General features: G+C 42.9%; 1 protein-coding gene across 4 annotated transcripts; it reads left to right on the top strand.

The window, feature by feature from the left end:
* The first annotated feature begins 1,410 nt into the window (after positions 1–1,410).
* On the top strand, positions 1,411–24,080 carry PODN (podocan). 4 transcript variants are annotated; one of them, XM_053392417.1, is made up of 12 exons: positions 1,411–1,715; positions 2,524–2,682; positions 5,493–5,761; positions 6,833–6,926; positions 9,380–9,444; positions 12,237–12,346; positions 13,319–13,475; positions 14,360–14,475; positions 15,678–16,335; positions 20,340–20,488; positions 21,793–22,007; positions 23,404–24,080. In XM_053392417.1, the coding sequence occupies exons 3-11, from the start codon at positions 5,498–5,500 to the stop codon at positions 21,968–21,970; spliced, it is 1,791 nt and encodes a 596-aa protein (XP_053248392.1). In that variant the 5' UTR covers positions 1,411–1,715; positions 2,524–2,682; positions 5,493–5,497; the 3' UTR covers positions 21,971–22,007; positions 23,404–24,080. The 4 variants fall into 4 exon arrangements, with proteins under 4 accessions (XP_053248392.1, XP_053248393.1, XP_053248394.1 ...); XM_053392418.1 differs by lacking the exon at positions 2,524–2,682; XM_053392416.1 differs by lacking the exon at positions 1,411–1,715 and having other exon boundaries at positions 2,262–2,682.
* Positions 24,081–24,610: the final 530 nt, after the last annotated feature.

Raw genomic sequence — 24,610 nt, 5'->3', positions numbered from 1 at the left:
GTAACAGGGACGAGATCACTACCTCAAGTACCAAATGGGTTCTGAAACCTCTCTTCCAACGGATTGCAGAATGCTTGAAGCGCGCTAGTGTGAAATTGGCTGAGTTCCTGGGCAAATGACTACATCTGATTTATTGTGTGGAAGGAAGACACATTACAGAGCTGCAAAAAATGTGTTAGGCAAAGAATTAGTCTTTCCTAATGTGTGAAGTGGGCAATAATCGGTTGCTGTGCATAAGTCTCTACCACATAGGATTAAGAGAGGAAGATGGTTATTTGGCAGATTGAATAATGCTATTTTTCTGAGGTTGAGAATTGGTCTTCTACCACAGTTGTTGCACCAACACTGACCACCTTTACAACACTTTTAGAGCAGAATGCCAAGCTGTGGCACAACCAAGGCCAAAGGTGTCCAGCATTTTAAGCTGCCACTTTTCACAAGTTACAGAGACTTCAAGCTAAACTCTAGTGCCGCCTGGACAAGTGGCACATCTGTTTGTGTTTGCGAAGGATTACACAAATTGGTTCCAGACTACATGGGATTTGTTTTCAGTGTTTGTCTTCCACATGTGGAAATCTTACTTGTCCCTGTTGACTGAGTAGCTTTAACACCCAAGTTGGCACTTTTATCACAACCAGAAAGAATAGCTTTTCACTAAAAAGATGCTATTACTCAAATATTGGTGACCATTTCAGCATACATGTTGAAAGGAAAAGAAAGCTTATATTTGAAGCTTTTAGACTTTGACATAGTAAGGTCTCCCCATCAGACAATCTGCAAGAATTTGTTTTTAATTTGCCAGAATTAAAAAAAAAAAAGCTCTACCAGCTTTAAATGCAGTTTCTTCCCCTCAAAATATATAGGTAGAAAGCACCTCAGGGAGTGGTTCCTTACGTTTTTTCTGCTTAACGTGAACATAGGTCTAGATTGCTGAGAGCTGTACACAGCTTTAAGCAAAATAATTCAGTCTGCTGTTCAGCGATACCAAGCGCCTCAAAGCCTGCACCTGTACATACACCTTCATATTTAGTCTCTTACCACTTAATCACTGTTGCCCAAACACATTAGCTGCTTTCACTGAAAGCAAATGCCAACTGAGGGCATCTTTTTCATGCACTAGTATGATTAAGTCAGGTGTGGGGAACTGGCTAAGGCTATACTATACCAAATGTTTCCCTGTTTTGATTTAAGGCAGTGATGGCCAAACTTGGCCCTCCAGCTGTTTTGGGACTACAGTTCCCATCATCCATGACCACTGGTCCTGTTAGCTAGGGATGATGGGAGTTGTAGTCCCAAAACATCTGGAGGGCTGAGTTTGGCCATCACTGATTTAAGGCCTCCTTGCCCTCCAAACTCACCATACATAGTGTGTGTGTGTTTTCCTTTTCTGATACTGTTGTTGCATGTGTGGTCCTGAGGTCATAGAGTTCAGAATAAACCTTAGATCTGAGTCATTTTGCATCAAGCAGCCAGTTTGCTTTATACAAATATGCACTTCCCTCTCACCAGCTTTTGGGAATAGCTTAATGGTCCAGAGGTGGATCCATTCCAGTTAAAGTAAGCCAAGATTTTGGGGGTGGGGAAGGTGGAGGGAGAGGAAACAATAAGACTTTAGTCTGAGCAAATGCTCATGTGAATTGGGAAAGGAAGACTGAGGAATTTTTGATGCCCAGCAAGAACCTAAAGGGGAGTGGTTTCCTGCAGACTTCTCACAGGTATGTTAAGGTTACAAGAGGGGAAATTATTTGTAGTGCATGGTGTCTTTTAATGCATCCAGTTTCTGTGAAAGAAATTTCTTTCCCATTTAAATTTGCATGGTCTCTGGAAGTGCCGCTGTGACTGTGGCTCACAAACCATGTTACGTTGCAGAGAAAACGTATCTCTCCCATGGAAAAAATGACAATGTGGAGATAGTGCTTGCTGCTGATTATGGTATCCCAAAGAAAAAGTGGCAGAAACAGGATAGGAGGAAATTTCTCACTAAGGGGAATCCCAAGTTGCCTGAAGTCTCACATAATAAAGACCTGTCAGTGTACTGAAAACCCAAAGGAAAGGGATGGGAGGAATGAATGAATGACATCTGTTCCCATTTTAAAATTCAAAAACAAAGAGAAAATATTGCGACACCTTAAAAACTAGCAAGAATATTACTTTATTCAGGCAACCAAAGTTGGGTAGCCACCAAAATGTAGAGGCAAACTGTCGAGAAAACACACACTCTTTGAAACCCTTTGCTCTGTCCGCCTCATGTATAGATTGCTGCTCCTTCTCCTTTTCCTTGTTATTCCTACGAGTTGTGCTGATAAAAAGTGACTGGAAGTTTAATCTTTGTCCAAGCCACTGAATACATACAGCTATTAATTTCTCCCTCCTCTTCTGCCTCCTGCCCCCTCTTCCACTCTCTTCTCTTACATTTTCCCATATGGTGACTTTGGAAAATTCCTCTCTGCATAGGAAAGGACAGGAAATTCTCTTTGGGAGAGAGAGTTGCCTATTCCTCTCTCCCCCCCTCTCCCTTTCTAGTTCTGCTGATCACATCTGGAAAGGATCTGACTTGGGAAAGGGGGAAAGTGTTCGGCGCTTCGAGTGTGTAATTGACATGGCATGAGCAAGCGGAGCCTTTGGGGGGGCAACAAGAGAAACGCTTTTCTCCAGACACTCATCACTACCAGCTAAACAGAGGTGAGTTTTTGTTTTCTGCACTTTTTACTCTCTGACAATAGCATGACAACTTGGAGGGCAGAGAACAGCTTCCTCGATTTTTTGTTTTTGCCACGGCTGCTTGAAAACTCGTTATGCACACCTAAACATGCATAACCTGCTAATTGGAGGGTGTAACAGCACCTTACAGCAAGAGAGCCACAGGCACTGTGCATGTCTAATTGCTTTTTCTGGAAAACAACCCCTGAACCTTCCAAGCGCTGCTGGGCACAGAATTCACCACCGGTGCTGCAGATACAGGGCTTTGGGAGGCAGAGATGCTATTCTGGACCTCAAAACAAAACCAGTATGTTTTGGCTTCTTAAGCAGAAGAAACTTTATACATCTCTCTTGCAGTACTTTGCTGAGACAGGCGCAGGATTTGAGCCAAACTTTGGTGGGCTCTCTGCAGAGACTTGAGAGATGAAGCCAAAGTGAGACAACAAACCTAGGATAAGTTTATGTAACAACTTAAAGAGGAGTGGGGGGGACCCATCTTAAGGCTTTCTTCAAACTGCAAAAGAAATCAGAATAGCTTGCCGGGTTTGTCAGTCTTGCCAGCAGACTTTTTTTTTATCCCAAGTGTCTTTTTCTTTGGTACCGGAGTAGTGAATGCTACAAAAGCTCAAGGCAGATTGATGTCAGTGGCATGGGTTCCTTCTGGCTTCATAGTGGTGTGGACCAGGCAAAACTCTGCCAAAAGGAAAATTGAATAATCTTTGTATGACTTTATACTCCAATAAAGCACACCTGTGGTCAAATGAGATGCTCCCACTTTAAAGTGAGTGCAATTGCCATCAAATACTCATCTGACACATTCAGAAATTTACAAATTTGCTGCAGCATACACAGCATGTCAGGAAGATACGCAGTAGTGGGTGTTGCAGTCCCAGAAAAGGAAGTCATTTAAGGTTTGATGATAGAAACTGGATTGTGGACAACAAACAGCTTGGATCTGGTTTGTGAAACTTAGCCAGAACAAAACGCTCCTCTTTGGGGAATTCTGCAGACAATGGTTTAACTATTTGCTCTGTCACATGCTTACTGAGTTGTTATGGGCAAAAGCCTCTCTCTCTCTCTCTCTGAAAATGTAGAAAACAATAAACAGGGAAGTAACATGCAATTGTTTTGGTTGCATAGAATCACAGAATTGGAAGGGACCCTGAAGGTCCTCTAGTCCAACCCCCTGCAATACAATAATCTCAATTAAAGCATATGTGACAGATGGCCATCTGAGTTACAGTAAGCCATGAGAATCAGAAGGTTGTATGAAAGGGCTTACGGAAGAGGTGGGTTTTAAGGAAGGATTGGAAAGAAACGAGAGGCAGCACCACCCAGGTGTTGGAACAAAGCTCGCAGGCAGCAGGGATGTATTAGAAATGTAAGTGAAAAAGAAAGATAATGCAGTGCTTTAGAGGTAAGGACAAGGAGTTTGTGCTGGACCTGGGAACAGGCAGGATGTTAGTGTAATGATTTAAGGAGTTGGGGACACGTGGCCAGAGTAATGAGAGGTGAATGATTTTGGGAACGAAGTGCAAGATACAGGTGAAGGGACCAAGGTGAGGCAATGCAAGACCAAGTATAAGAATGCAGTAGCCTAGTCAAGAAAGATGCAGATCAGAGTGATTGCAAGGGAACAGATAGGATGCAAAGCTGCAACAGGTGATGCAACACAGCAAAAGCGGGTTTAGGGCAGCGTGACTGGTTCTGCCACACTGGGCTCTGAGCCTAGGGGGCACTGCAGGGTGTTGCTATGATGTGGATTGAGCAGAACGGAAGGTGAGGGGGTGCGTTCCGAATTTTGGCCTTACACAGGGTATTGCTGAAATTTGAAAGACCAAAGTGTGTTGCTGCAGCACGCCGTGTCTGTGGCTTGAGTATGGAGAACAAAGGCAAGAGGCCTGTTGTGAATGACAACATTGTCAATTGATAAGGAAAGAATACAAGGAGAAGAGAAAATGGGAAGAAATGTGAGAATTTCAGTCTTGGGCATACTGAGCTTCAAATGAAGAGGGTGTCACTTGTCAAATCCTAGTGCTGCAGCTATAAGAAAAGCTGCAGCTGTCAACATTTCATCTTTTGCACAGCTGCTAAGGTAAAGAAGCTTTTCTCTTTTCTTTCTGGTGACCCCACTTGGGAAAGGGAGAAAGCTAAGCATCTTCTTATATTTGCAAATCGTCCTATGTCAACCTGTGACTTAACACCAGGTTGGGGAATCTTTTCAGCCCAGCCCTGAGGTCCCCAACTCCTGACAGCATCTGCAAAGCTGAACTGAGAAGGGAGATCCAAGCAAAGCTTGAAGTCTTGCTTGGATCAGCTAGACTGGAGTTCCCGTTCCAAAACTCCTAAACTCCAGAGTGTTGCCATGGTTTGGTAGCTCCTCAGCGGAAAGAATCCCAGTGGGGCTTGCATTTGGTGTCAAATTTCAAAACATTAAATACAAGCCAAGGGACAATCAGAAGTGCATTTTAAGACTTCTGACTGTTTCTCTGCAGGTGCAGTTGTATGTTGTCATATATGGGGGGTGGGGTGGGCATGGCTTGGTGAAATGGCCTCACAGGCCAAATCAGAACCCACCGACCCCCAGGCATGATGGAGCCAATGGGCTGGAGGTCCCTTACCAGTGACGTAGCAATTAAGCCACACTTCCAAGCATTTAATCTTCAGGGTCTGGTAGTAAATGAATTTTCAGATGTCCGTATTCCTTTGTGCCATTGTAGAGGTTCAAGCCTACCTTTAAAAAGAGCTGCTATTAACTGATCCCCAACTCACTGATGTTTCCTTGATTTCAGTGGAAATGTACTTAAAGTTCGGGTCCCTGTTCCCTGTGCTATGGCTCCTGGCACTTAGCTCCAGCAGGATTCAAGCTCGGAAGAATGCAGACAGCAATGAGTTCCCAGAAGATTCATCGGAACTAATCGACCCAGAACGTAATTCTTTGGCTCCTGATTGTCCTAAAAAATGCACTTGCAATCCAGAAGGAATTGTGGATTGTGGAGGGTTTTCACTGAAAGAATTTCCCATAGATGTACCAGAACTGACAAGCCACCTTTCCTTACAGGTATTGTAAAACTAAACATGGACTGCAAACTGTTTGTGGGATCAGGCCCACAGTTTTCTTGTTGCTGTTTGTAATGATGTTTGTACAATACAGGGCCTAAAGCAAAGGCATCAGGTCTGGCTAAAGGAAAAGGTATTATGAAAATATTGATTTGTGGCCTATTTGTGGAAGAGTGCAGTGTGAGCTAAGGCATTCTTAGCTTATTGTACATACAGGGTGCTTCCAAATAGCCTGTTTACTGCACATTCATCCTGGTTTGTTTGCAGGGAGACTAGATGACAGCTATTTAATGAACATTCATTCTGACTTATTTGCAGGAGGTTAGATAATGTAGCATCAAAGCAAGTGTTATCACACATTTCCCAGTGTATTTCCCCATCACTTTTCTTATCGCAAAAAGTCCAATCTTTTGGGGAGACGGGGTTGCTGTGCAAGTCCTCCACATCCTCAATTTAACAACATGTGAGTGTTGCTGTTGTCAGGCTGCAGGATTCAGTCTGGAAGTGCCCCCAGACGCTGAACTATATTATCAGTCAGGATGCAAAATTCTGCACAAACATACGTTGTAAAATTTAGTAACCTTCCACATCCACTATGGCCTGCATCCAAAGAACTGCACAACTTGTCTGCATGCTTAAGGAATGCTTGGGCTTACATAATAGCCACCCACAATCCTCTTTTTGAGCTGAAGGGGGTTTTCAAAGCAGTTTCAAATAGGACATGGGTGTTTGCACTTCAAAAAGAAAATACTCTTTTTTTAAAAATCAGCTCGGCTTGCCCAAGTTCTTAGGTGCCTCTAAAGCAACTCTTTGATTCTGGCCCATATGATTTGCCTGGTTCTGTCTTGTGCTCTCTCTGTGTGTTTGCTGCAGCACAAGCAAAAGCTTGTGCTCCCAAGCAGCTACATCAGCAGGACAGAAGGCTGAACAGTTCCACCCCACCAGCCCATTTTAGAGAGAAGCGATCCTGCCATTCAAATCCAGGTGAAGATTCTCGGAAGCGCCCTTTCGTTTCAGTGGGGAATTTTCCCATGTGCCTCAAGGTCCTGATAAATCTTTTCACTTCTTTCAGAACAATCAGATAGAAGAAATCTTTCCAGAGGAGCTGGCACGTCTTTACAGGCTAGAAACACTCAACTTGCAAAATAATAGACTCACTTCCAAAGGTAAGCTGCAAAAATCCAGACTGGCCTCTTAACTCCTGATTCGCTGTCTTTCATTGGACTAGGAGGAATGTTGATGCTTACCAATGACTAACACTGCATATCACCCACTAGGAGGAGTGAAATGTAATTCGATCCCCTCTTTCCTTGGCTTAAAGTAACTCTTGATAGTATTGTGAAGCCCTAATTTCCGGAACTTTGTAAGTTTGGTGCTATGCACATGCATGATATGTAAAAGAGCTACGTACATACAGATATACAGAGAGAAGAGGGTGGGAAAGGCAGAATGAAGGCAAACACTTTTGTGCATACTCAGAACTTGGTTATATCTGGGGAGGGACGCAGGTGGCGCTGTAGTGTAAACCACCAAGCCTCTAGGGCTTGCTGATTGTAAGGTTGGCAGTTCGAATCCCTGCAACATGTTGAGCTCCCGTTGCTCTGTCCCTGCTCCTGCCAACCTAGCAGTTTGAAAGCATACCAGCGTGAGAATATAAATAGGTGCTGCTGCGACAGGAAGGTAAATGGTATTTCAGTGCACTCTGACACTCATCACGGTGACCTGTTGCACCGGAAAGCTGTCTGTGGACAAACGCCAGCTCCCTTGGCCTGAAAGCGGACATGAGTGCTTCACCCCATAGTCAGATTCGACTGGACTTAACTGTCCAGGGGTCCTTTGCCTTTACCTTTACCTATAGCTGGGGATGAAGATTGAAGGGATGTGGGTCACATAGAAGAAGTGGGCTTTGAGGAGGGGTTTGAAGTGGGGAGAGAGAGAGCACATGCAGGGACTGTGGAGTTGTTTAAGGTAGGCAGAAGGCGGTTTGGGAACCTCTGGTAAGATCTCATTGAGACAAAATGAGGCAATTGCCTCAGACAATGGGTGTGTGTGTGTGTGTGGATTTGCATTCCCAGCCTCCCTCCCCCTCACCCACTGGCCTTGCCAGACAGCTACTGCCTGCCCGCACAGCTACTCACACTGTATATATGTAGTTCTGCAGAGCCATTCCCTGCTTTCCCCCTCTCTGCCACCACCATGGCCCCCACTTGCTCACCTCTTCCCCTCATTAACTGCTTTGCTGCTACTAATTTAGCAGTGGCAGCATTGACCATACCTCTGCTCCCACTCCTGTTTGTCTTACTCTGAGGAAGGGCCAGGAAGGGATTATTCAGAGAAGGTGTTCTGGGCAAGATGGAGAAATCTCTATCCAAAGTTCTGATGGCGCAGGAAATCTGGGCCCTTCAGAGTGAGGCTGAGGGGAGGAAGAGCCAGAGGCAATAGCATGGCCTCTGGTGCCAGCTCATTAGTGGTGGCAAAACAATTAACAAGGAAGCTGGGAAAGGAGCAGAGAGGGATGCTGGTGGAACACTTTGTGTTGCCTTTGTCTCTGGATGATTTGCAGCAGATTGACATAATTTTCGGAGGTCACATTCACACTATGGCTTAACTCTAACCGCCCCCTTTCCCAAATTATGCTGCTGCAATTAAGAAATCTTGAGGAGAATCCAGGTGTGTGCTTATGTGTGTTCAAGTCTGGGACTGAAAACCAATTACCGGTAATAGGTAATAGTCCAAGCAGTGGCGTAGCATGGGTTGTCAGCACCCGGGGCAAGGCAAGTAATTTGCGCCCCCTAACCCGTGGATTTTAGTAGGGGCAGAGAGCTGCGAGTGCAAGCGCGCCCCCCCCAGATGTTGCGCCCGGTGCGGCCGGCCCCCCTGCACCCCCCACGCTACGCCACTGAGTCCAAGCGTATGTTTGGAAGCACCTTGTTGCTTCCTTCTACGTGAAGGAAGCAACATTCCAAAAATTCAGTTGGTGGAGAAACTTCAGGTCTACGCTGTCAGTAAAAGCCTTTTACTGGAGACCACATTTAAGAGAATAGGAGACCTTTGGTTGTCTGAGGGCAGGCATTGCCAGATAGCATGGGCTTCATGTACATGTCAGTCTTTTGAGATCCATTGAAAATGCTTCACTACAAAAAGAAAATAGTACCCTGATTATGGACACAAGTACAAATGTTAACCTACAACAGCCTACTCCGCAGACCCTTAAAGGCTAAGTCTAATCCACATCTTTTGTAACGACTTGTTTTTATTTTGGGATGCAAGCATGCTCACAGCTAGTTCTATGTGTCAAAGAGGGTTTGGGGCTTATATTAGGGGCGGGGGTGGGGGGAGCTGCATAGGAAGCTACATTTGAAACTGAGGGGACTTTCAAAAGCAAATTGTAATCTGGAATGACCTGCTGCTCAAAACATGAAAGAAATTCTCACTGGAAATGGTGAAACCTTTGGGTGTGCCTAAAGTATCTCTTTGGGTTCCAACTTACGTAAAGATAAAAATTAAATACGAATCTGATATTTCTAGTCATTTTTTAAAGGGAAAGAATGATGATCATAGATTAAAATCCTTTAGTTGCTCATAGGGGTACTGATTGTCAAAATATTCCTATCTGAAGGACTTCCAGAAGAAGTGTTTGACCAGCTGGAGAACTTGAATTACCTGTATCTTGCCAATAATCAGGTAAGCAAATGTGGTCTTACAAGAGCTGCTGTTGGTTATGTGTGTATGGACTGGGGACCAGGAACCCTTTTCAGCCAAGAGCCACATTCCCTCATGGGGAACCGTGGTGGGAGCAACAAATATTTCTTTTGCACTTATACTGTATTCACAGGATTTTACACCCACACACCCCCATCTCCACCCAGGCAAATAAGAAGAGTGATGACATTTCAAGGCCACAATCTGGGCAGGCAAGAGCACACAAGGAGTGGGTGGAGCAAAATCAATGAGGGGTATGGCATGGGGTCTGGACAGAGAGGCCCAGAGGGTCACATTTGGCCCCTGAGCCGGAGGTTCCCCACCCTTGGTTGAGATAAACACTTCACCTAGTTTCTTCGTTTAGTATTGCTTGAGGAATTCATTATTTGCATGAACTGACTGATCCCAGAGAGACGAATGTGTGGATCTATGTCGCAATGCAATTCTTGGCTCGAAAAACATATAAAACTTATGAAATGCCCATTTCAGAACAAAATACATTTGGAAATGAATATTTTGTGAGAAAATATGTTGAAAAATACTTATTTAAATGCGCACGTTTTAAAGTTAGAAATGCAGATGAATTCAGAAACAAGACAGAACGGACTTATGAAAAAGCACCTGTGAAACGGACATGAGTTGAAAGAGACCGAATCATCCCTTTCTTCGTAACTAAAGAGTAGTTTGACAGTGGCTTGCTTTTCAACTGTATTCTTTTGGCTTAGAGTGTTAGAACTTTAAAGATGCAGTAGGGACCGTGACGTGCTACAGTTTCATGGTGTTCCATAGCTGTGGCCATTGAAACTTCCATTTTCCACAGCACCGACTGTGTTGGTGTAGCAGTAGCTGATCATTGACAATCTGAGTGGTCATCGTATCAAAGGAAACTGCGCTGACTCCACCAACTCTTTCAAATGAGTTTACCCTGTTGTGGGTTAGGTGCAGTATCAAACTGCTTCTCCAGTAACATCATGTCCTTTCCTCCCATTTACAGCAATTTTCCATGTAACAGTTTTGGCAGTGAACAGCTGCATAAAAGAAGAACACGAGCCAGGCTGTGACTAATATTCCAGAACGTTTCTGTCCAATTCCACACACACCCCCACCCAGCTCTATGTGATAAAATGGCCATTAACCTCCCTGTTCCTGCTGCAGAAGAAAATTGTATCTGAATAATAGAAGCAAAACTTTGAAGATGGTATACACATGCAAACATAGCTTGGTAGCTTTACATATTCAGAACCACAGTGAACATACTGAGAACCAGGACACTGAAGTAAACAGTGCAGTAAAGCCAAGGCCCATACTTAGCATGAGGGCAAGGATATGCTGGAGACAGGGTGCTTTCATGAGGATCATGTACTGTTATGTGCTTGGCAACTTTGACTAGAAGACCACATATAAGGCTTGACGATAATATATATACCTATGCCAAATGGAAATAAAAATCTCTATAGCAGGAAATCTAAAATTCATCTGAGAAAATGTAACTTCTGAAACAGTATTAGAAGTGGGACCTGCAACAAAATGTTGCAGCGTGGAGTGTTTCTGGTTGGGATGCCAGGCAGCCTGCCATGCCCTTCTCCTGGATTCCATTTCTGTCCCAAAATGTCAACCAGCATTCTGTGGAAACTGAGCATATTCATTCTTCATTGGACTGTTTGGGGTGAATCACCCTCATCTCAGGGGTCCCCCCCTTTGAAATTGCTTTTGTACTTCTGTAAACCTTGGAGCTTCACTGAGCCTGTTGATAAATTTTTTTTGGTAGTACCGTTTTGGCTGTGAAAGCAAAACATTAAAAGTTACATAAGCTGAACGTAAAAAAAAAAAATAGTGGGAATATTGTACACACATTTGCAATTTGAATCTCCAGAATTTAATTTCCCAACTCATTGTTAATTTATTTATTTTTATTGGGTCTTTCCTGTTGATAATATATGTTAAAACTTAAAGCGATTCAGATCCAGTTCCCCAGCCTTGTGTTATTGGCAATGTTATTCAGTAATCACCTTGTCAAATGCAGTATGGTACTAAAATCTTAAAACTAACAGGATTCATAAGTAGGAATTTTGAAAATAAACCACATTAGAAGAGCACACATTTAAATTTTCCGCAAGCAAATTTGTATTAAAAGCATATTCTCTCTAAATAATTTTATTTCTTTCACAATGTTTTTCCTCTGTTCTGTACAATGCTCAGCTTCCAACAGACACTAAATAAATATTGAATAATATATTCATAGTTTGTCCATTACAATCCAACATGCCTGCAGACAAGGTTACAGCTCACAAAGTAAAATCCGTGTCTTTCAAAGATAGCGTGAGAAGAAGTACCCTTCAGAAATTTGATGAAAACTCAGAGGGGGAGCCTGTCATATACTCTTGTTTTCTCATGAGATTTTTTCCAGGAAAGGTCACTGAACTATTTCTTGAAAGGATTATAAACGTAGCATAACATTTATTTACTCTCTGAATCCACTATTTCCCCCCAATATTAACACAACAAAATATGTCTCAATACAAACAAAACTCCTTCCAGGGATGCTGAAACAAAACATTAACTGTTTCCTACAGTGTTTACTTATATTTGTGAGGAAGACAGAAATCCTCACTGCTGTGAGGGAGCTCCACTTTTCGGAGCTTGACCTTGTTAGGTTTCCTCATTGAAACAAATAGCCTGATAATATTTTGTTGCAAAACTGGCAATGGTGGCGGTTTGAAGCCTTGTGTCTCAGACCACAATATCCTCTTCTGGCACCATATTTTGTTTTCCAGCTCACGGCGGCTCCGAAATGCCTCCCGAGGACCTTGATCAGTGCTGATTTTGCAGCCAATAATCTCACTAAGATTTATGAGCTCACATTCGGACAGAAGCCAAACCTGAGGTAAACAGAGGGGTTAAGAGGCAACTGTAAGAGGAAGAATGTCACACTGCTTCTGTGGTAGATGGGGGGAAGCAATTGTTTAGTAAAAACCACTTGCAGCCTACAAATTGTAGCCGGAGGAAGAGAATTGTTTATCTTTGAAGATGAATTAATTCTGGTGGCTTCTGTTGGATGTCGTTTGCATGCAAATAGCAATTGGGCTGGAAAGTGTCTCAGAATACTGTAACAGAAATTCATTTCATTGGTTTTGTGGTCGGTTTGTGAATACTTCATAAATACTTCATAAGTATACTTCATATATACTTCATAAATAAGAATAAGGAAGACTACATAGATCAGGTATGTGGCCCAGCATTTGTTGGTCTGTAGCACACATCATGCCTGATCATTGGCCACGCTGGCTGAGGCTGATGGGTACAACATTTGGAGGACCTCATTTTCTCTATCCAGTAATGAACTCTGATACAGAATTATCCACCATAATTTATAGTTGAGGTTACCTTCTGTTTAGGGAGTTTGGTTTGGGGGTGGGTAAAGCTTTCTATTGGGACTGCGGCAGGAATAAAAAAACTAGGTGAGTATCAGAGCTTCAGTCTTATGTAGTCTTTAAGGTTCAGGATCTGAAGGAATAAAACTAGTGGATCATAATGAAAAGCAATGAGTGGCTCCTTAGGAGGCCTCAGGGCTCTCAGTACTCCAGCAACCAGGGTGGGTTAGTAGCCCCGCATCCAAAAGGATGGCAATGGGTAGCAGTCATCAGCCTGTATTTAAGGCAAGGGCAGGCAACATGACCTGGGGGCTCAGCCCAGCCCCCCTAGGTTTTCCATCTGCACCCTCACAATTGATCAACAAGGTGAGGAGGAGCTCCTGATCAACAGTTTTTAGAGGTCATTTTCAGAAAACTTTATGAAACAAAACCAAGTAGCTATATCTGTACTTATTCCCAACTTAGTCTATTTCCCTTTCCGGTAGGTCAGTGTACCTTCACAACAATAAACTGGAAGATGCTGGGTTACCAGAAAGCATGTTCAATGGTTCTGATAATGTGGAAGTCTTGATCATGTCCAGCAATTTCTTAAAATACGTTCCAAAGAATTTACCATCAGCACTGTATAAACTACATCTAAAGGTAAAATGACAATTCTATTACAGTAGTTCTTCTCCTTGGGGATGGGATTGTGTTTCTTTACATAGCAGGAACTCACACTTTGTAAATCTGATTCCTTTGAAATCATCACATGTCTATCTAGCTGTCGGTCTGTTTTTCTGTCTATCATGTTTGTGGGTTGTGCTCTCTGCCCAAGAGTATCTGAGGTATTCTATGGCTATGAGTGCTTATGTCCAGCTTAGGCTTGTTTGCCAGCTACAGCCATTGCTGGACTGGCATAGCCTGGCCTCAGCTGTGCACAATCTAGTGACCTGCTTTGACTACTTTATGCACTTTACATGGGGCTACCCTTGAAGGCTGTCTAGAGGCTGCAGCTAGTAGCTGTCAGCTAGCATAGAATGCAGTTGCTATGCTGGAAAGTGGGGTACTTCAATGGGACCATGTGACACAGGTCCTGAAAGCACTGTACTGGCCAAATTCAAGATGTCAGTACTAGCATATAAATCATCATCATCATCCACTTGGGACCCAAGTACTGTAGCTAAAATAACACCTTTCCCAATACCAACCACCTCAGACCTTACAACTGGCAGAGAAGGCCTTGCTGGTAGTACCGCCACTAGAGGCTGCCAAGTTGGTGCTGACCTGTAACAGGGCCTTTTCAGTGGTGGTTCCCCAGTTGTGGAATGCTGTCCCTAATGAGGTGCATCTGTCTCCATCATTATTAATTTTCAGAAGCAATTTGAAAACATTTCTATTTATCCAGGCATTTGTTAGCTGCAGGAAACTGTTTTTGGCAACTCTAATATCACTGTACCACCTCAGAGATGTCCACCCTGTACTTTGAGGACTATGATGTTAGGATGAACAAACTCATGATCTACTTCCTGTGTTTCTTATGGCAGAACAACAAATTGGAGAAGATTCCTAAAGGAGCATTTAGTGAGCTTTCAGGACTTCGAGAGCTGTATTTGCAGAACAACAAACTGACAAATGAGGGCATGGACAATGAAACCTTTTGGTGAGCCTGTTGATTTTCTTTAGTGGATGTCAGCCACATGTTGCCTTACAGCTATTCTACTTTGTTAATAATTTGTCAACACATTAAGAACAATTACAACACATCCAATCTCCTATAAGCTGTGTTTTTTGTGATATTATGGAGTACTGCCACCTCTTCTTTCTTTGCTGCCCATGGCATCCATTTTGTGCTGGCACGCACAACGTTATTATCAATATATGATCATTGACACTTTTTTTTTAAATACCCAAAACAGGGCTGCATATGAGAATAACTTTCCCTCTATTTTTGTTAGACACTGCAATTGAATTGACTCAGAAATCGATTAAGTTATCTCTGAAAACAACTGTTCATTTTCTGAGCCAATGCAAAGCTTGGAAAATAATCCCACACTCTATGCTTCCAAGCACCCAGAATCAAACTCTGATTTTGTTTCCTAGTTTAGAGTTGACAATTAAACCACAGTTTCCTGACTGGGATATAAAGGGAAACTATGGCTTAATGACTATGGAGGTCTTTCAGTAGATCATATGAGTAGTTAGAGGAGGGAGCATAAATGTTTTTGCAGAACACTTAAGTTCAAATGAAAAGCTACTAAGTTGTTAGGTTAGGCTATAAAGTGGAGGTGGGTCTAGTTTTATCATTAAATGGAACATGTGGAAGATATGAGCAAAACTCACCTCCCCCTCTCCATGTTCTAGCTGCTTGAAGATTTTTTTCATAGCTGTCTCACTTCCAGTATTGGAACAGTAATGGGTGTGACAAATTTAAGCAGCGATGTAAGGTAGGATCCTTGGTGCGGCAATGATTTGCAAGCTCAGTGGGTAGGAAATATAGAGCAAGAGGCTCAATAGATTTATACAAAGGGTAGGGATCATGTTTGTACCCCAGATCAGGAGTAGCCAAAGTGATATTCTCCAGATGTTGTTGGATTACAACGCCCATCATTCCCGACTGTTGGCCATGCTATCTGGGGCTGATGGAACCCAACAATTGGCTAATCTTGCTTCTGATATTGTTAGACCTCATCTTACATCAACCCCAGCAAGCTTGCCTAAAACTAAAAGGTCAAGGATGGTGAGAGATGGAGCCCAGCAACAGCTGGAAGGGCACAAGTTTCTCACCCCACTTTATAGATTTCAATTCATTTTTTTAAAAAATGTTTAACTAAGAACATTCATTTCACCCCTTTTTCTTCCAAGGAAACTTTCGAGCCTTGAGTACTTGGATTTGTCCAGCAATAACCTTTCCCAGATCCCAAGTGGCTTACCTCGAAACATCGTCCTTCTCCACCTAGAGAAGAATGCAATTAAGTCAATAGGCAGGGATGTCTTGACCCAGATCAAGAACCTGGAATACCTTCTGCTTCACAATAACAAGTTGAAGGCCCGGGGGATCCACCCTCAGGCTTTCCATGGCCTGAAGAAGTTACACACAGTCCACTTGTACAACAACCAGCTGGAAAAGATCCCCAGTGGGCTGCCCAGACGGGTTAAAACTCTTATGATTCTTCACAACCAGATATCGGAAATTAACAGAAATGATTTTGCTACCACTTATTTTATGGAGGAGCTAAACCTTAGTTACAATAAGATCACCAGCTCACAAATTCATCGGGAGGCTTTCCGTAAGCTGAGGCTACTGAAATCTTTGGATCTTTCAGGCAATAATCTCCATACCATGCCTTACGGCTTCCCGAAGAACCTGCTAAGCCTGAAACTGAAAGTGAACGAGATCAGCTCTATTCCCAGGCGCACGTTATCTGGGATGTCAAAGCTGCAGGAGCTGTATTTGAGCAACAACAAATTGAAAGTCGGTTCAATATACAGTGGGTCGTGGCAGGATCTCACCAGTCTCAAGGTACAAGCATATCACTGATATTGTGCGACTCTTTCATTTAGACATAAACACAGAAAAAAGTCATTACATCAGCAAAGAAATCCAACTTCCATAATTGAAATAGATTTTGCAAACAGAAGGAATTATGCAAGTATACTTACTATGAAAAGAAAAGGAAGTAGAATGTTGTGTTATTTCACCACAGAATCTGGAAGCTTGGGGCAAGATCTAAGGGCAGTACATAAAGGCAAAGGGGGCATAGGTGTGTTGAGATGCAAAAAAATGGGTGGCAAGAATTATAAAGAGACAAACAGTTGGTGTTGTACAATAGCATTTCAAAGAGAGATTTTCAAGGCCTCCAGTTTGTTTTGTGAGACTAGCAATTATATTATTAACAGTACATGCAAATGAGTTTTCAAGTGTAATAATTTAAATTTGAAATTGGTTTGAGGTAATGGACTTCATTTGCAGAAGTACACAGTTTTCAGCTAAGATTGTGAATCTCTGGATCAGAGTGAACACTGTGTGTAAAACTCAAGGAAATGGAAGCAGGGAACTGGGAAATATTTATCTCCTCTGATCTGAAGATTGGTCCAATTGGGCTAGTTACAGATGTAAGAAATTCTACCAGGATGGCATAGTATTGGTGCAGAAAAGCTATATGTTTTGGAAGTTGGTTTTCAGATGGGATGTTGGAGAATTCCATCAGAAACAAGAGTGGAAATCCCCACAGTTTGCATGTTCATTAGAGTTTAGAAACAGAAATCACGTAAGTGAATATGAGCAGTGTTCAGTGTCATTGGGTTTTTCTGTACACAAATGTTACGTACATAATTACATTATTTGCTGTATAGTGTTTGTCATTTACCTTCCAATGAAATGCATTTAAATTAATTATGTAATTAATTTCCTAAGTTTCGGCCACAGCAGATAGTGAGACAAATAATAACATAGAGTTTAGTGAAAGCTGAACTGTAGTGCAAAGGAAACAGTGTTGACTGCAATGAACCCAGGATGGGACAGAAGTCACTGCCTCCTTACATCTCTACTTTTCACTCAGATGACAAGCCTGTAGAGCTGTTTCCAGATATGAAAAGAAGAAAAATATCAGAAGTTTTCTCAGGAAAAGGTGTCTTCAGAGATATTTAAGCTCAGCTCTAGAACCTACTGGTTTCCTGAGACAGGATGGTCAATGGAAGACTCCAGCATCTGCACAGATTTCTTATGTTGTTCTTCCATAAAGATCTATTGAGAAGGTCCTACTGGCATAAAGTTTAGAGAACCAGAGTTATATGAAAATACATTCTTGGTGGCTGCTTCACAGCCATTAAACTCTCCTGGAGACCCCCCAGATTCTGAACCTGAGCTTTTTTGGGGAAGCATTGTCTGTAACTTTGGTTAAAACGGTAGAGAGGAGGGCATATGTTAAAATGGCTCACACGCTAGGCTCTGTAGTTCATTAAAACACACACACACACACACACACACACACACACACACACAACTTTGTGGTCTTGCAATCTATATTAAAAAGTTAGTGGTTATTGAAGATGCAGATTATTACACTGCCCCACCCCCACCCCTGCCAGATGAGACAGGTGAGAAACAGTAAGTTAATGAATATGGGTTTAGGTGTCAACCATGGGTTTTATTGTTATTTATTTTGCCTTTTAAACAACTCTGCTTTTCTTGGCTCCAGTTGGGACCAAAATGCAAAAGTGCCCAAGTGGCATATTTAGCCAGAAACTGGCTGAACTAGTTTTTCATAGAAAGATGTTTTTGCGTGATTTCCAGCTCTGTTTCTCCAAAGCCAAATATATTGAGTAATCTTTGTGTGAGAGCTTGAACTTCTGGCTGCTTCTCCAGTCTGCTGATTCCAGTCTGGAATGTTCTTCAGCAAGGCAGAATCCTTTAATTATATAAATTTAACATTTAGCTCATTTTCTTTTGAGTAAGGCCCTGTAGGAATTGGGGGGAATTGGGGGGAATTGGAGCACTGCCTTTTGCAGAGCTTTGCTTTGCCAATACCCATAGGATTTGGAGGGGGGGAATTGTTTGTTTAATAAATTTCTGAGAAGACAGACAATGACACCTTTTAAAGAATGACGCTTGTTCTAAGAACAGGAGCAATTTAACACCCCAAAGATCTGCTCACTCGACACTTTCCCAGACTGAGGGTGGATTTTTCATGATCACAATCATTTAACATCACCAGTCCTGAAAAAAACCAGCCTGGGAGGAATTCAGCATTGCTCTATGTGTAAATCATTATGTCAGCGCAAACATTTCAGCTTGCTAGGTGGAATTATCTCCCCATGGGCTGTTCCTTTTTTCTTATTAATATATACATAAATACACACACACACACACACATTGGATATTCATTTAATTCCTGATGTTCATCATAAATTTTATATTAACTTGAACCTTGCATAGCCTATGATGTAAGTTAATTGGAGTTGAATTACCATACGATCAATGTTAATGTTGGCTAATGGCTAACTTCATCACCTCAACGGTCAATCAATGAGGCAGAAGTTAAAGTGAATACACATTTCAGCTGTACCCACTTAGCAGACACTTAAGATCAAACTTTGACGGTGGTGGTAGCTGACTAAAAATATAAGAAAAGATGTAATAATGTTAACAATAGTCTAAAAATAAAAATACATTTGATATTGAGACAATCTGCAGGAAGTCACTGAAAGCAAGACCACTTCACAAAGATAGAAAGTAAGCAAACTCTGGGCTGGTTGAGTCCTCAACCCACTTGTAGCACATTTCGCCACCATCTCTACACCTCACAGAGCTGCAATTCATTTCCCTCCTCCCCACCTTGGCAAACTACAGTTCCCAGGATTCTTTAGGGGAAGTCATGGACTTTAAATGTATGGTGTATACGCAGACTTAGACTTACTTGCAAGTAAACAAGTGTTTTCTTCTATAATAACATTTGTTTCTCTGTAAAAATGCTTCATGCAAGTATGTGAATTGTGCTCTTCATGAACGACTTCACTGGCCCAGGCTGGAGAGGTTACTGTGAGACAGTTCACTCAGGAGGTTAGTACAGTGGTACCTTGGGTTAAGAACTTAATTCGTTCCGGAGGTCCATTCTTAACCTGAAACTCTTCTTAACCTGAAGCACCACTTTAGCTAATGGGACCTCCTGCTGCTGCCGCGCCACCGGAGCATGATTTCTGTTCTCATCCTGAAGCAAAGTTCTTAACCCGAGGTACTATTTCTGGGTTAGTGGAGCCTGTAACCTGAAGCGTCTGTAACCTGAAGCGTCTGTAACCTGACGTACCACTGTATCTGTGTTTGGAGAATATTCAAGTTTTTGCCTGGGGAAAAGCCGTCCAAGTCCACAGTAGGAGCAATCAAACTTCAAATGCATAGTTTGAAGTCACAAGTCACTAGGCCATTCTCTTCCCCGTGCCCTAATCACGTGTCCAGAATTCTGAGAATTCTCAGAATTCTGAGCATCAAATGCCAAACACTGTTGTGTGTGCTGCAGATTCAACAGCCGCTGCAGCTGTTACTGTTCAGCTGGCCAGGCTGTCAGAACAAAGCTACAGGAAATGGGCCAAGAGGAAGAAAGCTGATGCAGAGGCAACCAAGGAGGGAAGCTGGGACCGCTGCTCACTTGTTGCTATGGCCACATTTCAATACAAATGTCCAACATTAGGTGGGCCAAAAGGAAGGGTAATTGACTAGGATGAGAGACTTCCCTAGGAATAGGGGAGAAATCCATTTCAGTTCACACTTAAAGGCGACCTTACCTAATTTGTGCTTTCCAAAACAATACACACAATGCTTGTTTTGCATGGGAGTTACGTTCCAGACCCTGTGCGTGTTGGCAGAACCTGCATAAAGAGTTCCACCAGTTGTACCCTTGCTTACACAAATTTCAAGTGCCTAGGTACTCAACATTTTTGTACAGTATAATCAATCTAGCCCATTTCAAAGCAAACTGATTTCCATTAATTACTTTCAACTAATGTTGTGCTCTCTGTTTTTCCTTTCAGATATTAGACATAGCTGGCAATCAGCTGACTTCTATTCCATCTGATTTGCCAGAATCTCTAGAGTATCTGTACCTCCAGAACAACAAGATTACCACAGTGCCAGAGGATGCCTTTGAATCCACACCCAACATAAAGGGAATTTATCTCAGGTTTGTAGTCCAGAAGAAAGGTTCCCCTGCCTGACCGAGATGCATCCAGTCAAGGGCAAGGCTGAGAAAACTCTTCTTTGGAACACCTAAAGTGTTTAGACAGGCCTGGTGGGATTTGTTGCATGTTAAATTGAACAACGGCATACCACCCACTCAGTGTTGTATCTAAAATTATCATTAAGAGTCTCCTCTGTTTTATAAGCGGTTGATTATGTGGCATGAGGAGATGCAATTCAAGAAGTCTAAAGCCCTCTTGGTCATGCAGAACCTAGCTGTGTGATTGTTGAATTCTGGCCATAGCCCTTTGCAGGTAACCAGAGTACAAATGACCAACGATCCAAACATTCAGATTACTTTTGCTAATCCAGATGTGAACATAAGGAGAGTTCTACTGGATCAGACCAAAATTCGACCTAGCCCAGCATCGTGCTTTCAGAAGTGGCCAACTAGATGCCTATGGGAAGCCTATAAGCAGAACATGAGCATGATAGCATTCTCTGAATCATAGGTAAAGGGACCCCTGACCATATAGGTCCAGGCGTGACCAACTCTGGGGTTGCGGCACTCATCTCGCTTTATTGGCCGAGGGAGCCGGCGTACAGCTTCTGGGTCATGTGGCCAGCATGACTATGCTGCTTCTGGCGAACCAGAGCAGCGCATGGAAACACTATTTACCTTCCCACTGGAGCGGTACCTATTTATCTACTTGCACTTTGACATGCTTTCGAACTGCTAGATTGGCAGGAGCAGGGACCGAGCAATGGGAGCTCACCCCGTCGCAGGGATTCAAACCGCCGACCTTCTGATCGGCAAGCCCTAGGCTCTGTGGCTTAACCCACAGCGCCACCCGCGTCCCTAATCATGTTCTGCAGCAACTGGTATCCAGATGCATCATGACTAGTCAACCAAGTTGGGAGCCATCACTAAATTTTGTGAAAGTGAGTTCCATCATTTAGCTATGCAGTATGTGAGGAAATACTTCATTTTGTCTGTCTAGGAGACTAGATGGATTGTCCAGAAGGTGGATTGGGATCTACTGGTAGATCTTTGGGTTAATAACAGTTTGATTATGATGGAACAACCTCCCCCCTCACTCCTCCTGCATGTGTTCTCCTGGTGGTTCTCCTGACGTCCCCACAGCTGATTGAGGGGACTTGGGGGTGAGGAGAATTGTACAAACAGGAGCACTTGCACTGGCTCCGGCTAGTGGGACTACTTAGTTGAATCCAGCCCCTGGAGAGAGCCCTATTTGCAACCCTGGGGTTAAGTTCCAACACCAGAAACTCTCTCTTTTTATCTTCAAGGTTTAACAAGATTGCATTCAATGCAGTAAAAGAAAGCACATTCCAGAGGCTGAAACATCTACAGGTGTTGGACATAGAAGGAAACTTTGAATTCAGCGACCCTTTGAAGAATAGGGACCATTCAGAGGAGGAAATGGAAGAGGAGGAGGAAGAGGAAGAACAGGAGGTCGAAGAATAATGAAGATAAACTTCGATTGAACCAAGTGTATCACATGGTAGAAAATTACTTTCAATGCTTTTCTAGTTATACTGTCTCTTTACACAACCTGCTTTTCTATGGCACCCCCAGCCTGTACACAAAATAATATTTGTGACCCAATTCTGTTAGTGGTTGGGTTGACAGATAAATATATATGTAGGTGCATGAATGTGTGCTGGTACAATGACAGAAGTGGATACATCACCAGGTGACCAAGTGTTGCATAGGGATAGCAATATGTGCCCCAGCAGTAATGCCTAATCCCTTGTGGCTTTCTGGAATGGCACAGTTAACTCACACATGGTGCTTGTATGTTTGCTGTAGTTACATCAGTTTTCATTCCTGATCCTGTAGCTCAGGTGTACTTTCAGTTCATAACCACTGTGGGATAGCATTATTCCTATATGAGTGTGTCCTGGGAGCATAGAAAACAGCCTCTCTGTGGCTGTCTCTATGTACTGGCCATACTTGCAACGGCACATAAAGAGGTATTTCTGTGGCTGCTGTGCAGCATAAAATGTAAGAAGCTGTTGTCTCCTGAATCAAATGAACCTTTGGTCCATCTAGCTCAGTGCTGTCTACACTGATTGGCAGCAGCTCTCCAGTATTTTTGAAAGGAGTTTCTCTGGCATATAGCTGGAGATGTCAGGAATTCAACCTGAGCCTTTGGGCATGCAAGTGCTCTGCCACTAAGCTATAGTCCTTTCCCAGTTTTTAACACTTCTTTTTTCCAAAGGCCTGTAAAAGCCCGAGTCTGGGGATTATTTGGAAGACTTGTTTTTATTCAAGCTTTTATTTTAAATGAGATTCTTAAGTCCTTTGCTTCTGATTTCCTTGTTACTAACCACCTTGGATATCTGGATAAAGGTAAAGGTAAAGGGACCCCTGACCATTAGGTCCTGTCGTGGCCGACTCTGGGGTTGCGGCGTTCATCTTGCTTTATGGAGCCGGTGTACAGCTTCTGGGTCATGTGGCCAGCATGACTAAGCTGCTTCTGGCAAGCCAGAGCAGCGCACAGAAACGCCGTTTACCTTCCCGCTGCAGCGGTACCTATTTATCTACTTGCACTTTGATGTGTTTTTGAACTGCTATGTTGGCAGGAGCAGGGACCGAGCAACGGGAGCTCACCCCGTCGTGGGGATTTGAACCGCCAACCTTCTGATCGGCAAGTCCTAGGCTCTGTGGTTTAACCCACAGCGCCACTTGTGTCCCGGATAACTGGATAGAGCAGGCTTTATAAAATCTAAACAACTACATTTCTGCCTTGAGTTCTGATTCTTTGCTTAAGTTCTTGACTGCATTTTGAAAGGTAGCTGCCAGCGTTACGAACTGGGATAAAAATAAATGAATAATGAGCTGGGATGAACATGCAACAAATACATGATTAAAATTTTGATTCTCATGTTTTTCAGGAACTCCTTCAGCAAAGCGGCATGCATCCCTGTGTTTATGTATCTATATATATCTGTATCTCCATAGATATACAGAGAGCAAACAGTGCAATGAATTTCATGCAGGCGGTTGGCTCATGTGATGGTGCTTGGCCAGGCCAGCTGAAGAGAGTCTGCTCATGTTGGGGGGAGACCCCCAAGTGCCACCCCATGTCTTATACTTCATCTTGTCCAAGTACTTTCTGGATCATCAGGGATTCTGGGGGAATTTTCAAAAGCTGGCTTTTGTTCCCCTTCTTTCACTTCTCTCACAGTTTTCCTATGCAAATGAAAGCGAAACTGTTTAAAGCAAGTTCCCTCAAACAGTGTTTCTGTGTCACTGCATTTCAGTGAACCACTGCACTCAGTGATGGGAGAAGGGAGAGCATCCCGTGTGGTTTTGTTTTGTAGAACAACCTGAAGCATCTCAGAACCATCAGATGGCAATAAGACTGACTTACCACACTGGACATTTCTGTCCCCTTTTTTGGTTCAGTTCAGTATGTATATTTGGATTAAGAAAGAAATCCTATTACGGCTGGATCCCATATATAATTTATCCCCATTCCCAAAGCCTGCAATATGCATCCACCTTTATGAAGGTTTAAAATATCAAATTATTATGTTTTGTGAAAATTAAAATATATTTTTGCCTTTGAGAGATTTGTTCCTTTGTGTGTGTGGGTGCTAGGTGGTTGCTAATATCCCTTGGACAAAGGAAATTATATGGACATATAAAGTTGGTCCATCTAACCAACTTTATTGGTCTTCAGTTAGTGGGTCGGGACCTACCACTGGATTACAGTCTGGCCTAAGGCGGGTCACAACAACACTGTACAAATATAGGATAAAGAGAAGTGGATCCTCAAGTACATTTTTGGAATGTACCTCTCCCTACTTTTTCTTTAAGAAATATTGTCTTTGATGCCTCTTCTCATTTGGGTTCTCAGCTTCCACACATGGGCACACACTGAGAAACAGTGTTTGTTGACAAATCATGTCTTACGCTAGCTTGTTCAGGCTGTCTAACAAATGGGTAGATCCACACCATCCATGCAGAGCACATTCAAAGCCCATGACTTGCCCCATAGAATCCTGGGAACTGTAATTTCCCCTTCACCAGGCAACAGTTCCCAGCAGCCTTAAGAGAACTACAGGATCCTTTGGGGAAAGTCATGTGGTTTAAATG

The sequence above is a fragment of the Podarcis raffonei genome, chromosome 6 (genome assembly GCF_027172205.1).
Source record: "Podarcis raffonei isolate rPodRaf1 chromosome 6, rPodRaf1.pri, whole genome shotgun sequence".
NCBI classification, from domain to species: domain Eukaryota; kingdom Metazoa; phylum Chordata; class Lepidosauria; order Squamata; family Lacertidae; genus Podarcis; species Podarcis raffonei.
Note: the sequence above shows the minus strand (reverse complement) of the source record. Positions and strands in the feature narration are given on the sequence as shown.

Coding starts and splice junctions, on each gene's coding strand:
- PODN (XM_053392418.1), top strand. CDS start 5,498: ATGTACTTAAAGTTCGGGTCCCTGTTCCCTGTGCTATGGCTCCTGGCA. Junction 5,762..6,832: donor CAAGCCACCTTTCCTTACAG/GTATTGTAAAAC, acceptor CACTTCTTTCAG/AACAATCAGATAGAAGAAAT. Junction 12,347..13,318: donor GGACAGAAGCCAAACCTGAG/GTAAACAGAGGG, acceptor CCTTTCCGGTAG/GTCAGTGTACCTTCACAACA.